The sequence below is a fragment of the Candida oxycetoniae genome, assembly GCF_023343755.2.
Source record: "Candida oxycetoniae strain CBS 10844 chromosome Unknown scaffold20, whole genome shotgun sequence".
Classification (NCBI taxonomy): domain Eukaryota; kingdom Fungi; phylum Ascomycota; class Pichiomycetes; order Serinales; family Debaryomycetaceae; genus Lodderomyces; species Lodderomyces oxycetoniae.
In genome coordinates this window covers 116912-135128 of record NW_026055449.1, presented here as the reverse complement: position 1 = coordinate 135128, position 18217 = coordinate 116912, and the positions used below count along the sequence as shown (strand labels likewise).

Sequence of the window (18217 nt, the reverse complement as noted above, 5' to 3'; positions counted from 1 at the left end):
TCAAGAGCTAGTGTGCCAGAGGCCTGGTTTCAAGAGCTAGTGTGCCAGAGGCCTGGTTTCAAGAGCTAGTGTGTCAGAGGCTTGATTTGAAGAGCTAGTGTGCCAGAGGCTTGGCTTTAAGAGCTGCCAGAGGCCTGGTTTCAAGAGCTAGTGTGCTCCACTATCTCGCTCTGCTCGATAGTTAACCTTCAACTTTCAACTTTCGGCTTTGTGTACGACTTTATACCAAGAGGTTTGACTAATCAACATATTCAATTATGTTGCTTCTTGATACCACCAACCTCAAATTTATTTCACTTGTGGGTTCCTTTTTTATTTTTCAATTTGTTTCTTGGGGGGTTTTTTTTCTTATTCCTGATCAAGTTGGAGAGTCACAAAATGAAATATTTCCTCAAAATTTATCCATTTTTCAATACAAACCATCCTTCTTTGAAGCATTACAAAAAAAGAGGAAGAAGAAACAGAAGTAGCAGAAGAAGCTGAAGCAGTATACCCTATGCAAGGCCACGTTGGTAGACGATGATAACTAAAGCCGAGCTTTTTTTTTTTTGGGAAAAGGTCTTTCCTCTTTCAAAAGGGAAAGTAATTTGAAGGTGGTCAATTGATATAAATACCAACAGTGATGTGCCATTTTGCCTATGATATACTTTTTGGAAAATAAAAGAAGATTCTCTACAAACAAGTAGCTGCTTTTCTCGCAATAATAAACATATCCATATGAGGGTTCATAGTTTATTATTCATTGTCGCTGCTGCTAAAGCGTTGGCGGTGACCTCGAGACAAGATGTTGAACTTGTTAAGGATGGCTCTGTTATCAATAATGATGGTAATTCTTTGAATGCGAATCACTATAACTCTTTTGGTGTTGACGTGGATTATCGAAAGAACCAAGCCATGCTTGGATTAAACGTTAACCAGGATGTTAAAAGAGGAGTTGCTGATGATGCGCCTGTTAAAAGAGGAGTTGCTGACAATGTTGCTACTGGAGGTAATCCCTCTTTTACTACTGAAGTCAAAACCGGTGGCTTGGGCAATATATTTTGGCAATTGTTGAATATTGGAAAGGATATAACTATTGAAAAAGTTGTTATATTGAAAGATATCCTTATGTTGCTTGAGAAGATTAAGGTTATTCGCGAAGGGGAACTTGGCGATATTATCGTTGCTGCTGCTGATGTGGATGAGGATAAAGACCAGATGTTTCAAGCACAAGCTATTGCTATCAAAAGATCAGACGGTTTAGAAATGTCACCCGATGCTGTCCCTGAAAATAAGTTTATTGGATTGGAAAAATTGAAAAAGGACAAGAAGGGCAAGGGCAAAGGCAAAGGCAAAGGCAAAGGCAAAGGTTACAGAAAACATGGTCATGGTGGAAGAAAAGAACATCATCACCATGATGATGATAAGGACTGTGACTGCGTCGACTATGAGTATGAAGATATAAATTGGAACCACGAATGCCAAGATGGAGACGAGGATTGCCATGACTGGGATGAAGATTGCGACGAATGGGAAAGAGAATACAGAAGAAAATGGGAATTGAAAAACGGTCGTGGTCTGGGATCTAGAACACTGTATGAATATGGTCGTCATAAGCACGGAAAAGGATTAAAGGAGAAGGAGCATGGTACTATTCATCATGATGATAAGAAAGGTGACGACAAGAAAGATGACGACAAGAAAGATGACGACAAGAAAGATGATGATAAGAAAGATGATGATAAGAAAGATGATCACCATGATGGCAAGAAAAATGACGGCAAGAAAGGTGACGATAAGAAAGAGGATCACCATGATGGCAAGAAAAATGACGGCAAGAAAGGTGACGATAAGAAAGATGATCACCATGATGGTAAGAAAGATGATGATCTTGAATGTGATTGCTGTAATGATGACCACCATTACGGTAAAAAATGGGGTAAATCTCATGGCTCCCATCTCAAACGTGAAGATGTTCAAATGATGATTCGTGATTTGTCCAAGCTTAAAAAAGGCTCTGGTGATAAAAAATCTCTGAGCAAAAATGGGAAAACTTCTGGAAAAGGCAGTAAATACTCCACACCATCTATTGAAGATGATTGTTCTGGTGATGATGAAGAAGAAGAAGAAGAAGAACAGGGCAAAGGTATGAAAGGTGACAAATTCGGCGGCATGAAATCAAAGTTGAAGGGACTTTTCAATAAAGGTGGTAAAGGTGGTAAAGGTGGTAAAGGTGGCTCTGATAAAGGCTCTTCATCTATCAAATCCAAATTTTCAAAAGGTAAAGAAGAAACTGAAGATGATGACTGTCCAGATGAGAAATCAAAAAAAGGTGGTAAACGTGATTTGTCGAAATTAAAAGGCTTAATGAATAAACAAGGTGGCAGCGGTAAAGGCGGTAAAGGTGGTAAAGGTGGTAAAGGTGGCGCCGATAAAGGCTCTTCATCTATCAAATCCAAATTTTCAAAAGGTAAAGAAGAAACTGAAGATGATGACTGTCCAGATGAGAAATCAAAAAAAGGTGGTAAACGTGATTTGTCGAAATTAAAAGGCTTAATGAATAAACAAGGTGGCAGCGGTAAAGGCGGTAAAGGTGGTAAAGGTGGTAAAGGTGGCGCCGATAAAGGCTCTTCATCTATCAAATCCAAATTTTCAAAAGGTAAAGAAGAAACTGAAGATGATGACTGTCCAGATGAGAAATCAAAAAAAGGTGGTAAACGTGATTTGTCGAAATTAAAAGGCTTAATGAATAAACAAGGTGGCAGCGGTAAAGGCGGTAAAGGTGGTAAAGGTGGTAAAGGTGGCGCCGATAAAGGCTCTTCATCTATCAAATCCAAATTTTCAAAAGGTAAAGAAGAAACTGAAGATGATGACTGTCCAGATGAGAAATCAAAAAAAGGTGGTAAACGTGATTTGTCGAAATTAAAAGGCTTAATGGATAAACAAGGTGGTTTCAAGGGTGGTTCCAAGGGTGGTTCCAAGGAAGTTCCCAAGGAAGTTCCCAAGGGAGAAACGAAAAAAAATAAGGAAGCTCCAGTATATGATGATGATGATGATGATGATGATGACTATTGTTCAGAGGACGAACTGGTTGACAAAGAAAGTCCAAAAGATAACGGAAAGTCATCCAGTGGCTCCAAATCTAAGCCTGAAAAAGGCAAGGATCAAGCCTCAAATCTGAAAGACTCACTGAAAGGTAAAGAAGATTCTTATAATGGAGATGACGATGAGTCCTGCTCTGAAGAAGAAACAGAAGAAGAAAAACCTAAACCATCAGAAAAGCCATCTAATGGACTGAAACTAGGTGGCAAAAGCGGCGTGTCAAAGTCGAGGAAAGAAACTTATGTCAAACGCAAAGGATCGAAAACGAAAGATGTCGAAGAAAATAAGCAGGAGGAAGAAAAACCATCCAACAATGGAGGAAAATCCTCTGGCGGTATGAAAGCCAAGTTAGGAGGTATGTTCAGTAAAGGTGGCATGGGTGGTAAAGGTGGCATGGGTGGTAAAGGTGGTATGGGTGGTATGGGTGGTATGGGTGATAAACTTGGTTTGTCCAAATTGAAAGGCTTAACAGGAGGCAAATCGACTCAAAAAGAAGTTGTTGAAGAAAAGGAAGAGGAAGAAGAGGACTGTGCTCAACCAAGTGGAGGCATGAGGTCCAAACTTGGCGGAATGTTTGGTAAAGGCGGAAAAGGCTTACAAAATGGTTCTGGAAAAGGTGGTGTTGGTGGTGGTGGTAAGACAGGCCTTTTAAGCAAATTGAAAGGTTTGTTTAGTAAGGGAGGTAAATCCAATGGCAAACAACAAGAAAAACCCCAGGAGGAGAAGGAGGAGGAAGAAGATGATGATGACTGTGAGGAAGAACAACCAGAGCAAGAAAAACCATCCAACAATGGAGGAAAATCCTCTGGTGGTATGAAAGCCAAGTTAGGAGGTATGTTCAGTAAAGGTGGCAACGGTGGTATGGGAAAAGGAAAACGTGATTTATCTAAATTGAAAGGTTTGATGGGCAACAAAGGAGGCTTCAAAAAAGGCTCTTCTTCAAAAGGGAAAGGGTCACAAGGCAATAATAACGATGATGTTGATGATGATGATGAAGAATGTGAAGACGAGTACGAGGAAGAGCAGCCCAAAAGTAAAAATGGAAAATCATCTGGTGACCTCAAATCCAAGTTTGGAGGAAAACTAGGTAAAGGCAATGCTGGTGACAACAAGCTTAAAAAGGGAAAGGGAAATGGAAGCGGAAAAGGAAAAGGAAATGGAAAAGGAAATGGAAAACGTGAAGAAGATGAATCTCAAGTCAAATTAGCTGGGTTATTAAGCAAGCTCAAAGGCGAAGGCAAGTCTGATTCCGAGGTCCCAGCTGAAAGCAAGGAGGAAGTTGAGACCCCAGCCGAAAACATTGAAGACGATAGTTCAGCAAAGAAGAGTGGTGGTACAGGCCAAAAATTGAAGCAAAAGTTTGGAAAGGACAATATGAAAAGTAAAATGTCAGGCATGAAAAGTAAAATGTCAGGTATGAAGGGTTCAATGTCAGGTATGAGGGGTAAAATGCCAAGTATGAAGGATCAAGGTTCAAAATTGAAAGGAAAGCTTGGTGGTTCGAAAAATGGAGGTGCAAAGGTTGTTACAACTACGGAATATGTTACAGTGACTGTTACAGAAGCTCCTGCTGCTCCGTCTACACCCCCACCTCCCGTTGAAAAGAAACCTGAAAAGAAACCCGAACCTGAACCTCAACCTGAACCTGAACCTCAACCTGAACCGGAACCTGAACCTGAACCTCAACCTGAACCGGAACCTGAACCGAAACCAGAACAAAGTTTCAAAGAGAAACTTAAAGAAAAGATCAAAGCAGGAGAAAAAGCGAAAGGTAAACGTGAAGTAGAAGAGGAAGAAGAACAGTTTCAAGCACTCAAAGTTCTGAAACTCAAGCAGTTGCTTAGTAAGAAGAAAGGATCCAAAGAATCTAAAGATGAAGATGAAGATGAAGATGATAAGAGTGATTCAAAGTCAAAATTTGGTGGAAAGTTTGGAGGTAAGAAAGGAAAATCGGACAAGGATAAAGACGATGGCGATGATGGTAAATTTGGCGGTAAACTTGGCGGAATGTTTGGTGGTAAGAAAGGAAAGTCTATGAAAGATGGTAAAGACAAGGACGAGGAGTCTTCATCTGGTAAGGGTGGAAAAGACTGGAAATCCAAGTTTGGTGGAATGTTTGGAGACAAAAAGGGCAAAACAAAAGACAAGCCTGATGCCGATGACGAAGATTGCGATGATGATGGTAATAATACAGGGAGGCCTAGCCAAGACAAAGTCAATGACCTGAAAAAAGATAGTAAGGAGTCTTTAAAAGACAAGGTGAATAAAGGTGCCAAAGGGGTTATTACCAAAAGAGACACGGCTGACGATTTATTGCTTAAGGTCTACACATCGTTGAAAAAATCCGGTTTGATTTATGACATTTTTGAATTGACATTGGCTGATAATGATTTGAGGAGTGATTTTGCTTCTTTTGTATTGCAGATGATTCCCAAGTTGATTGCTTCTGGTGAGTTAACTGCGTCACAAATTAAGGAAAAGTTGTCTGTTAATGGCGGAAACGTAAAAGGTGACGCTGTCAATGGAATACAAGTCCCTGGAAACTCAAAACCCGTTAAAAAGGATAAAGACTATTTGATTCCTGAGTTTAAGAACCGACCACCTGTTGGAAATCCTCCAATAATACAACCCTTGGGACCAAAAAATGCCAACGATCTTAACAAAGGACATCACGAGATGAATCATGTACAAAGTGGAAAAACTCACCACGAGGAGCACCACTATTCCAAATTCCGTAATGGTACATTGGATCACACTTCAGAGCATCATGTGGCAAAGAATAAGGACTTTGAAAAGGAGCATCATGAGGAACACCATAATGGGGTTGTGCATGAAAACAATGACCACAAAAGCGATTATCAAGATGTAGCAAAGGATCATTATGAGAAGGTGAGAACTGGTGATAAAATCCATGAGAAAGATAGTCACGAGTTAGAAAAGGAACAGTACAATGAAGACTCTCATGAACACCAAACTCAAAATGGAGAAATTGAAGAGGATCACCACGAGTATGAGCACCGTGAAATTCAAAAGGAGGAACATGAACAGGATTTCTACGAAAAGGACAAGTCCAAAGACAAAAAGAAGAAGAACAAAAAGGTTTACCAGATTAAGAGAGAAGAGCAGGAACTTTATGAGAAGGAAACTCACAAAAAGGAGAAGGGTTTACATGAATTAGATCAACACGAAAAGGTTGATGGTGGTGAACTGCATCATGAATTTGACTTGCACGAAAAGGATCAGCACGAGTTGGAAAAAGACCTGTATCAAAAGAAGTTTCATGAGAAGGATGGTAAATATAAATTGGATCATCAAGTAGAGAATGAACACAAGAAGGGAAAGGACCTTCATGAAAAGGATCAACATGAGTTGCATGATGAAGGAGACTTGCATCATGATAAGACTATTCATGAGCTTGATGATATTGAGTTTGAGAGTGATATCAATAAAGACCAAGTAAATGAGTTGGATCACAAGGAAAAGAGACACGAAGTTGAACATTATGAAGAAGATCTTCACAAAAACGTGACTGAGCATCATGAAAAGAACTTGCATGAAATACTGGACGATGTAAGTAACAAGCATGAGAAGGAGCAACACAAATCAGATGATTATTCTTTAGAAAAGGATAAACATCAGGTTGACCATCGTGAACAGGATCACAATGGCTATGATTTCGAAAGTGAATGGAATGAGTTGGATGAGTTTTCGAAAGAAAAAGAGCACCATAAGGACTATTTACACGACTTGGACCATGAAGCTAAAAGGAGGAGACATGAGTTGGAACACTATGAAGAGGAATTCCACAAGGATGTAAATGAACATCATGAGAAGAGTGAACACTCGGTTTCTGATGATGGATGGCACTATAATGAGAAGGAGGGACACAAGGAAAACGATCGTACTTTGAATAAGGATAGTCATTTAGTTGACAATCGCGAAGCCAACGTTGATGAGAATGGAGTTCAATACGAAAAGGATACCCATGAGGTTAATGATTTTGCAAAGGAGAAGGATTTCCACGAGGACTACTTCAAGGAGATTGATCACCCATCAAAAAGACACGAAGTTGAGCATTACGAAGAAGATTCACACAAGGATGTTACCAAGCATCATGAATTGGATTTACATGAAAGCTTTGATGATGGATCGAATAAACATTTGAAAGAGGCTCACAAGGAAGATGATTATGGTTTGGCTAAAGATGAACATGAAGTTAGTCATCAAGAACAAGATAGTAGCAATGGTGTTGAATACTCGAAAGAAGTTTACGAAAATGATGAGTATGCTAAGGAGAAGGATCACCACAAGGATTATATCCACGAGGTGGATCATAACTCCAAGCGTCATGAATTGGAACGTTATGAGGAGGACTATCATAAAAATGTAAAAGAACATCATGAAGTTAACCATCATGAGGAAACTGAGAGCGACGAGAAGTTTGACGAAAAGAATCATCACAAGGAGGATGACTATTCGTTAGATAAAGATGAGCATGTTCTTGACCAACAAGAAGAGGATCATGATGATGAGAATGGTGTTGATTATGAGAAGTCATTACATGAATTTGACGAAGCCAAGAAGGAGAAGGAGAAGCACAAGCAATACTATCACGAAGCTAACCATGAAAAAAACACCAAGAGACATGAAGTTGACCGCTATGAAGAGGACTCTCATAAAAAGGTTGTTGAACATCATGAAAAAGATCACCATAAAGAGTCTGATGACGGGTACCAGTACCACGAGGAGAATGGCCATAAAGAACATGATCTTGCTATTGAAAAAGACAAGCACGCTTTGAATCATCATGAGAAGACTTTGGAAGATGATTTGGAAATTGAGAAGGATATTGACGAGCTTGATGAATGGGGCAAGGAAAAGGAACATGTCAAGGACTATTATCACGAGGTTGATCATGAGTTGAAACGTCGTGACGTGGTCAAGGAACATGATAGTGAGAAGGTGGAGAAGGAGGTGCATGAGAAGGATCAACACCTTAAGGAAAAGGAGAAGGAACACTATGAAAAAGATCGTGTTTATGGTGGTGAACGCCACTCGAAGGAGCACCATGAAAAGGAGCACCATGAGCGTGAAAAGTATGAGGCTGCTCCAGGAAGAGAGCAACATGAACACGAGGAACACGATAGAGAAGAACACAAGAAGGAGAATCATGAGAAGGGACCTTCTGAACATGAAGAGTATGTAAAGGAAAAGGCTAAAGATGCTGGAAAGAAGCAAGTTGATGAAGTAACTCATGTCAATAAAGAGCATGATTTGAATGGTGAGAATATTGGATATGTTTATCAACCAGCACCTGAAATCATTGCCGGCGGAGGAGTTCCGGGTCAGGCACCAGGCCAAATTATTGAGCCTGTTGGAGGAGGAGCCTAATCTCCCAAACCCATAGATTGTTTTTTTGTTTTTTTTGTTTTTTTTTAATATTTTGAAGGCTGTTTTACTTTAATATTTTGAAGGCTGTTTTATTTTTTTGGAAGTTGTTGTTTGTTTGTTTTTAACTGACTTTTTGTTTTCATACCCAACCAAATATGAAGTTTATTTATCAATCTATATGCTATTTAATATGATCCTTCCAGATGGATCCAAGTGTTTTTTTATTTGAAAAAGGAAAAGGAAAAAAAAAAAAGGAAAGAATAAGTTTTACATTCAATATGCATTTTTTTTTCTGAATGGTGTATATAACGCTACATCATTGGAGGTTTTTTATGCAAAGCTTTGATTATTTTCGTTCTACTAATATTCGTTTTGAAGATTCGTGTTGTTTTATAATTGGTTTTTTTTTTTTGATGAAGATGGGGTTGATTATCTTTATATTTAAAATGTATACACGTTTAATTATTTTGTTATTAATTTTTTTTGTCGATGTTCTTAAGGGGCGGAAAGTGAGGTTAGGGGGTTTTTGGCTACACTATCGAGTAGAGCGAGATGGTGGAGCACACTAACTGCCACCGACACTATCGACACTATCGACACTATCGAGCAGAGCGAGATAGTGGAGCATACTAACTGCCACCGACACTATCGAGCAGAGCGAGATAGTGGAGCATACTAACTGCCACCGACACTATCGACACTATGTCTCTCTGCTCGATAGTGGAGCAGCACCGATTCCACCGACATTATCAACTATCTCGCTCTGCTCAATAGTGGAGCAGCACATATGGCTTGTTACAACACTGACTACACCGACACTGTCTTACTATGCTCGATAGTGGAGCAACCCATGTACCCTGTTAAAACCACGAGTGTGTAAGGCTGCAATCAAACCCGTGTGTAAAATCCAGTAGATACTGAAAACCAGTGAGTCTCTTCTTTTTGTTTGTTTTTGGTGTCTTAAGGGGCGGAAATGTTTCAAGAGTTAGGGGGTTTTTTGAATGGACTAACACTAACTGCCACCGACACTATTGACACTGCTCTTGTGATTGTTTAGAACAACCTTGTTCTATAAGAATGATAGCTGTTGTTTAGTAAATATATTAATAGGATCATTATATGTGAATAAGATATATATAGTTTAAAATTATAACAATATTGATACACCGTTTTGAGTTGCATAGGCTCACTATCGAGCGGAGCGATATAGTGGAGCTGCAATTAGTAGCTGCTCTTTGTAGCTGCTATTAGCAATATATTTAGTTGCTGAGAGCTAGTATGCTCCACAATCTCGCTCCGCTTGACAGTGTCGAGTAGATACTGAAAACCAGTGAGTCTCTTCTTTGTTTGTTTTTGGTGTCTTAAGGGGCGGAAAGAGTTTCAAGAGTTAGGGGGTTTTATTTGGCTGCGAAATTTAAAATCTTTGAATCTCTCTGTATATAAAATATAACATATAAACCTTTTATCTCTATTTATTTCAAGAGTGAACAAGACCCATTGCTTTTAATCAATGAAAATGTTTCTGATGTTTTACTGCTAACCTGTAGACACTGAAAACCAGTAATTCTCTTTTTTTGCTTTTTTGGCGTCTGTCAAATTTACAAAGCTAATAAGGCACCAGCGGCTAAAGCAACAGCACCAACTGCAAATTGTTTAGAAGCAGCACCTTCGAAAGTTGAAACATTAGCAGGTGCCTCTACTGGTGATTCAATAATGGATGTAGAATGCTCTTCTTCAACATGGGAAGCTGGACAGTCTGATACGGTTGGACCACAATCGGTGATTGTGACCAAAGTTTCTACTTTAGTAGTTGTTGTGAGGATATCAGCATTGACCAAAGCAGCAGTAGCAGCAGCAATTAAAGTAACAGTTGAGAATTGCATTTCGTGTATTTATTAGTATTATTAACGATTGACTAGTAGTTGGAACTAAAGTAGAAAGAATGGAGAGATTGAAGAGAAGAAAAGAAGAAAAATAAAGGAATAATCAAGATGAAAAAAAGTTTGTAATTGACTGAATTATTTATACTATTGGAAACAAGTAATATCTCATGTCACTTGCCAGACGATAACAACAACATCAACAACAACAACACGAAAACGAAAACGGGACGACAACAACAATAATCACAATAAGGACCTTTTGATAGATATTGTTTGTTTTTTTCTTTTTCTGCAATGAATGTTGTATTGGGTGTTTATTATGTTTATTGTTGTTTAGTTTACTTCCGGTTTTTTCAATCTTAATGTCACGTGTATATTTCCATATAATATAATATATTACATAATCAGGCTGAGAATTACTGTGAGCTGTTCTGTTTGACGAACAAATTTACATCCGAGTCAGGCCATAGGGACGCAGAAAAAAGTCTTGCGACGCCATCCAGGAGAACGAGATATATAGTAACACTGAACATGACATAGTAACATGACATAGTAACACTAAACATGGCATAGTACTGAACATGACATAGTAACACTAAACATGACATAGTACTAAACATGGCATAGTACTAAACATGGCATAGTACTAAACACGGCAGAGTACTGAACATGGCATAATAACACTCGTGACATTCGTTTTTATTTCTACAAGTGAATATAACTCTTTTTGCGCTTGATTGTGTATAAACAAAACGCGTTTTCCACACACACACACCTCTTTCCAGTTTTTGTCTCACTAAAGAACGCGGTCTTTAACATGAATCAATCTCGTTTATTTCAGTTACACTCACGGTTTGGTAACTTCTTACTTTATTATACAATCTTTGTTATGTATCATCTGTCAAAAAAAAAAAAAAATAAATAGATACCCTCCATAGATAAGAGTTTCAGCTGTCTTTTTACAGAGAAGAGCTTCAGCTTTCTTTTTACGTGGCGTGGGCTAAATCGAGTGGAAAAGTTATTCATTGTTTATCGCCCTCCCTCTCAAAAGCAGATGGTTGTGATCTAGAACTGGGACTAGAACTAAATCATCGATTTGCTTGAGGCTCCATGATGATACTATTGAGTGGAGCAGCTCTTTGTAGTTGCTCACTATCGAGTGGAGCTGCTCTTTGTAGCTGCTCACTATCGAGCGGTGCGAGATAGTGGAGCTGCAATTAGTAGCTGCTCTTTGTAGCTGCTCTTTGTAGCTGCTCTTTGTAGCTGCTCTTTGTACAGCAGACACTAAATGGTAGTAACAACAAGAAGAGAATAGTGATAAATACACTCATTGATGTTATACTCATAGACGTTATACTCATACTCGCTCCGCTCGATAGTGGAGCACGGTGACTAGTTACTACTGGCTGATTATGACAGCATCGAACCTATTTCTCAGACATTCACTGTAGGTTGATCAGAGAAGTGCTCCACTCAATAGTGTCACTAGGGTGGTCAAAGAAGTGCTGCTCCACTCAATAGTGTCACTATATTGATCAGAGAAGTGCTGCTCCACTCGATAGTGTCACTAGGGTGGTCAAAGAAGTGCTGCTCCACTATCTCGCTCCACTCGATAGTGTAGGTTGTTGCTTTACACAAATACATTTTAGTGTTGATTCACACGACCTTGTTTCTTGGACACGTAACGAAAATTCGACAATAAAAATGACACTCGGCATTTTTTTTTTCATTCAATTTGGGCGCTAACGACGATAATTGCAAATACTTTAGGTATTCATATATCGAATCAAGGGTTTGTTTGTTTGTTTGTTTGTGTTTTTTCTGGCTCTAAATACTTGTGGGTTTGTAAGTTTGCAATGGACGCGTTTTCAGATTCAGGAGAGCTTTACGCTATAAGGTTTCAGTTTTACACTCATCAGCATAATAAAGTCAAGGCCTATTCACTCGATGAGTTTTCACCTGAGAACCAATTGAAAGTTTTTGAGTTTCAAATTCGATCAACTATAGCCTTAGAGCAGGATGCATCGCAAATGATAGAAGACGGTAAATTGAAATTCCCTGGTAACGAAGAATTGTTTCAGCTATTACAAGCATGGAACGATTTGAAAGATTTCGGTACTGATGATTCAACATACTTTGAAGATTTGAAAGTTGCCAAATTTGAATTACAAGCTATATTGACATCATTGTATTTGATCAAGTTTGAAAAGGATAGTGATCAAAGTATCAATTTCCTTACTTTGTATATTGACAATATGAAGAGCCCCCAGAAACTTAATGAAATTGAAGTGTTTCTAGTATTAATTCAACTATATTTCGTTACCGGCAATTTCAAAGCTGCAACGAGTATTTTCAGAACTTTGAACTCGTTCCCTGATTTTGCTAGGGATAATATTATTTATCAGATTATCGAAAGCTGGTATAAGAGCATAAAGAATGGCAATGAAAATATAACCAATGCATATTACTTTTATGATGAGATATTGAATAATAATTACAATGATGAGGATTATAGAGGTAAAGTTGAGAATTTGAATAGATTGTTAGTATTGACATTGCAATTGAAGCATATTCCCGAGGCGCAAGAAATATTGAAACAGATACAGCTGATAATTGAGGAGAATAAAGAAATATCTGAAGATACCATTAGTTCTGGTGCTGGTACTACTATGAGCGTACAAAAGGGAGATATGATTGCTAATCAAATTGCATTAGATCGATTGGTTAATTTCGGGAAAGAAACAAGTACATTGTTGGAGCAATTGAGGAAGGTTAACCGTGAGCATGAATTGCTCAAGGATGAGGAGAAGAAGAATGAAATTTTTGACAAGATTGTTGCAAAGTATCAAACCGTATAGGAGAGACTAGACGAGTGAGACTAGACGAGTGAAACGAGTCTAGTCGATAGTAGATAGACTATCGACACTAACTACGCCAATACTGACTACGCCGACACTGACTTTGCTCTATAGTGGAGCAATTCTTTGTAGCTGCCACCGACTAGCGATACTATCGAGCAATTCCGTGTGTAGAACTAAGCATAAGAACTGGGCAATGTGGAGAATAGAACTAACCATAAGAACTATACAGTAAAACTTTTCAAAATATTCCTTTTTTCGTTTCTTAGAAGCTCAAGTAAGATTCTTAGAAGGTCAAGTGTGTAATTCTTACCCGTGTGTTGGTGGCGGCTAATAATGCTCTACTATCTCGCTCTGCTCGAGAGTGTTGAGGTTAATAATGCTCTACTATCTCGCTCTGCTCGATAGTCTATCTCTATCTACTCTTTCTATAGACTAGACTCGTTTCACTCGTCTAGTCTCTTTAACAAGCTAGTCAGTGTTGCTAGTAAGTGCTGCTCGATAGTGTCTGTGGCGGCTACCAAGTGCTGCTCCACCATCTCTCTTTCCTCAATAGTGTTTTGACAAGCTAGTTAGTGTTTTGACAAGTTAGTTAGTATTTTGACAAGCTAGTTAGTGTTTTGACAAGCTAGTTAGTGTTTTGACGAGCTAGTTAGTATTTTGACGAGCTAGTTAGTGTTGTGATAAGCTACAAAGTGCTGCTCCACCATCTCGCTCTGCTCGATGGTGTCGTTGATTGCACGTGCCTTTACCATTATAGGGTCCTCATCGCATACAACCTAAATAGGATACATGACTTTCTTTTTTTCTTTTTGCGGGGAGAGTAAAAACAGAGCCCAAACATACATATAACAGCATTACTCAAACGTAATAGAGACGGAAGTACCATTAAAGGGGCAGATTAAAAAATACAAAATGCTAGCGTTTGAACTGGCTCTGGTATTAACCTTTAACAGACTTGTTTTTTGGGCTACAAAGTTTTGACAGCACAAGACTAAAAGCAAACTAGTTTGTGGTTTCATTTACAAATCAGGAAACAAGACAAAAAAGCAAACTATTGTTAAAAGCAAACTATTTTTAAAAGAAACGGTTTCATTTACAAATCAGGAAACAATAGATGTCAAGTAAGAGAGTAAGTAGCAAAAAAAAAAAAAGTATTATGTAATAATATGGCAGATATTATGTAATACCATACGTGCATATTATGTCATATATTACATTTAGTTAGGGAGTGTATTACGTAATACAGTGATATCTAAAGTTGTTGTCTCTATTATATAATAACACACGGGTTTTGATAATAGATAATAGGAGCAAAACGCTAAATGTAAAGAGTAAAAGGCGGCTAATACGGGAGGAGCAAGGTAATGAGTTTCGGGTAGGAGGGAAACAATGTGGCGGTATCATGTGATTTGAAGTCCTCATATGGGCTTTATTTATTGATTGGTTATAACTTTTTGGTTAATAGTCCCCGAACTAATGATAATCGGCTGTAATTGGATTATGAATCTGGTGACTTTAAGGTGTGATTTCTCTCATCTCAACCAAAACCTTGTTATATTACAAGAGATTTAACAAGTGGCAACACTATCGAGCAGAGCGAGATAGTGTTGTACAAGCTAGTAATATCAAGGTGGAAAAGTAACAAGTAGAAAATTAATAGGTGTAAGAGTAATAGGTAGAGATTGGTGAAGCACATCACGACCAGATATACCTGCTTTTTAACATTTACTCAATCTCTAAGAACTTGTCGTGATAGATACCAACAACATCTAAAATTTTCATCTCGTTGCACCTGGTTTTTGTATCTATCCACAGCTAATCACCACAACAACCAATACCCATCACAACCGCTAAATAACCCCTCGTCTCACTCTGGAACCCTCTCCCGAGGCTATTGATAATTATTAATTTTCTTATCAAAATATTAACTAAAGATTATTAGATATATTTTTTCTTCTCTTGTATTTCTTAGCATCGGGGAAAAGTATAACTGATTAAAGAATCTTTAACAAGATCAGCAATCGAAACAACTAGCCCGCTAGCCAAATCTACCTTCTACTCACATTCCTTATGATGGCTACAGTGTCGTGAATAAAAGTAAAACCCATATATATATTTAAGAATACTATAAGAGAGTTTTTAAAATGGCTGTTTTGGCACTGCTTATACGCAAAAAGGGTGGATCAAAAAATGGCTCTAATTTTCAATTTTGTTCATCTTCCCCAACATCTTCGTCTTCGTCGTCTTTTTCAACAACATCGATGATGATACATAATAAAGACGACCAGAATCAACTACCGTGTCATATATGCTCACCAGCGGTTCAGTTTCCTTTGCTGTATGATCCTAGCAATGGAGAGCATATAATAAACCATCAATTCATGAAAAAGAGTTCCCACAATTCCGAAAATAATCATGTTTCACCACCACCACCACATTCTTCTTTTGCTCCCTCAGTTGTTGTTGGCATACCAAATGTGCCTGCAGTCTCCTCGTCCTCATCCTCCACCACCATTTCTTCTTCTTCGTCATCATCATCATCGTCTCTATTTTCAAATGCAAACGACAATACAGAGCTTATGAGAGGAACGCCGATACCTCCTACACCATTGTCCTCGGTAGAAAACAGTAGCCCATCTACCCCAAAAACATCAACAATTACTCATCAATTTGAAAATACCAAACCACTTGAAAAACCAAATTATTCCTCAAATCACGTTACTGCTACTTCTCAGATCTCAGAGAAGAGATATAAGAGTATTACGGTTGATGGTCAGAAAACTACCACTGCCACTACTACCCACCACTACCACCACGAAAAGCAATCAAGAGACAAGTTTATCATTAGTCCACTCGAAAATAGTTGTCAAGATTATCTACAATTAATCGAACCAAATCCAGTTTGTCCCCCATCTTACGACACATTACCACCTGGTGGGTGTCCCAAATTTCCCATTGTACAAACAATAACTACATTTGATAGTATGACAGTACCATCAATAAATCTTTCTTCTGCCGCCGGCTGCCTCACTACTGCGGCCGCTGCCGCTACTGCTGCGGCTCCTCCTGCACGATCGGCGAATATGATGATTCTGAAACCTGCGCTACCATTCGAGCCGTCTCCACTACCGCCGACGTATTCTCCTTCAATTTACAAAATAGGAGTAATTGCTAGAAAACTAGAGTGGATTAGCCCTTATGAATTGTCACCTAATAGAAGCTGGAAATATCTCATTATTGAACTAAACTCAACTCAGCTAAATTTTTACACTATACCAAGTCATTTAGAGCCTGAAATATTGGGGTTTCAAGCAAGTCCTAATAATATTGCAATTAAAGATTTGAATAATCATTCAAGCTTTACTACTCCTTATGATCACCAATTCCACAATTTTGTTAAGAAGCTAGGGCTATTAGAGACCAATACCAATCACAACAATAAGAAACGGCCTTTGATTAGATCGTACTCTTTACAACATGCGAAAATAGGATTGGCCTCTGATTACAAGAAAAAATTTAATGTGCTAAGATTAAGAATTGAAAATGAACAGATTTTGCTAAATTTCGCTACAATACAAGATTTGATTGATTGGAACTTGCTGATTAATATAGGTAAAGATGTAGCTATTGATATTAATGAAAGGGAATTACCAAGGTATAGAACCGTGCCAAGAAGAAGGAGGAGAAGAAGAAATGGAAGAACGGGGAGTAGTAGTAACTATGATGATTTCCCGGAATCAACACATCGCGCATCAAGACTAAGAGCTGCTTCAGATCCAAGTAAAATTAAGGGAAGATTTAGCAGATTAAAGTCTAAATTGTCATCTACTAGATTAAGAAGTAGTAGCAATGCTTCTGATACTAAACTGAAAAGACTAGATACAAGCATTTCCACATTAGCTCCTCAGCTCAACTCATTGTCAGCTTATAGTTCACATTCAGAGTTCAATTTAACACAGTTGGAAATCGACCAAGCATTAAGTGGCTCTTCTCAGAATCTTTTAAAACCAATTCATAGAGGAGGAAGTAAAACAAGAATAAGAACAAGAACAAGAGCAGAAACAGGAGCAGAAGCAGGAACAAGAACGAGAACAAGAACAAAAGCAAAAGCAAGAGCACAAATATTCACAAATGATGGTGAGGACTATGAGGGAGGCGAAGAGGAAGATGAAGACTATGACGACGAAGAGCTCAATGAAGCTTTACGAAGGTCAAGAATTGAAACACTGATGAGTTTACATAATAATGATGACGAAGAAGATATACAGAATATGTCAGATTTGCCTCATTCTGATGAAGAAGATGAAGAAGATGAAGAAGAGGATGACGAAGACGAAGACGACGAAAGAGAAGATGACGAAGTGGATGATGAAGAGGTAACCAATAGGTTTGCATCTATAAATTTGTCTTCTTCTAATTCTTCTTTTTCCCACCAGCCTCGCAATCCTAGCTATAGCAGTTATCGAGACTTCAAATGGAATCCAAAATCAGACAAGGTTCAAAGTAAACGAAAGTATTATAGAAACTGTTTACGCTGTATCAAACCATTAACTATGGAAGATACTTGGGTAAACAAGTCATTAGTCAAACCTACGACTTTATCGCCTTTGAATATGGCTTATTTAAGAATTGTCAAGTATGGAGCACTTGATAATCTGCTCACTTCAAACTCTTTGTCAAGCTGCAGTTTGGTCTCAATGAATAAAAGAAATGGGGGGAACTTATTTAAGGAAGGAAGTGGAGTCATGTTACCTGATACTGCTTTATCCAGGATACCAAACCATTTTGTTAAGGAATATTTTGTTGGAACACATGGTTTAGTACCTAGAGAAATTATGTAATTGCCACATACATCATCAGATGAAGAAAAATGTGTATACATATATATGTATGCGTGTACAAATGTCGTTCATTTAATATATGTATAGATAAATACCTTGCATTGTCAAAGCAAAGGGATATATTTGTATGATCCGTCCATTTTATCATCACTACCTCCTC

The 18217-nt window shown here is 38.3% G+C and overlaps 4 protein-coding genes across 4 annotated transcripts; 3 read left to right on the top strand and 1 right to left on the bottom strand. All coding sequences in view use genetic code 12, as the record gives it.

Moving 5' to 3' along the window:
• Positions 1 to 717: 717 nt before the first annotated feature.
• KGF56_003062 (uncharacterized protein) lies at positions 718 to 8472 on the top strand (the record flags this gene model as incomplete). Its single annotated transcript, XM_049324356.1, has 1 exon — positions 718 to 8472. One exon carries the CDS (start codon positions 718 to 720, stop codon positions 8470 to 8472), a length of 7755 nt encoding a protein of 2584 aa, XP_049179907.1.
• A 1598-nt stretch (positions 8473 to 10070) lies between these two features.
• On the bottom strand, positions 10071 to 10355 carry PGA58 (Pga58p; the record flags this gene model as incomplete). Its single annotated transcript, XM_049324355.1, has 1 exon — positions 10071 to 10355. One exon carries the CDS (start codon positions 10353 to 10355, stop codon positions 10071 to 10073), a length of 285 nt encoding a protein of 94 aa, XP_049179906.1.
• Positions 10356 to 12211: 1856 nt separating this feature from the next.
• On the top strand, positions 12212 to 13213 carry KGF56_003060 (coatomer subunit epsilon; the record flags this gene model as incomplete). The annotated part of the gene is made up of 1 exon (XM_049324354.1): positions 12212 to 13213. The coding sequence occupies one exon, from the start codon at positions 12212 to 12214 to the stop codon at positions 13211 to 13213; it is 1002 nt and encodes a 333-aa protein (XP_049179905.1).
• A 2384-nt stretch (positions 13214 to 15597) lies between these two features.
• Positions 15598 to 18057, top strand: KGF56_003059 (uncharacterized protein; the record flags this gene model as incomplete). The annotated part of the gene is made up of 1 exon (XM_049324353.1): positions 15598 to 18057. One exon carries the CDS (start codon positions 15598 to 15600, stop codon positions 18055 to 18057), a length of 2460 nt encoding a protein of 819 aa, XP_049179904.1.
• Positions 18058 to 18217: the final 160 nt, after the last annotated feature.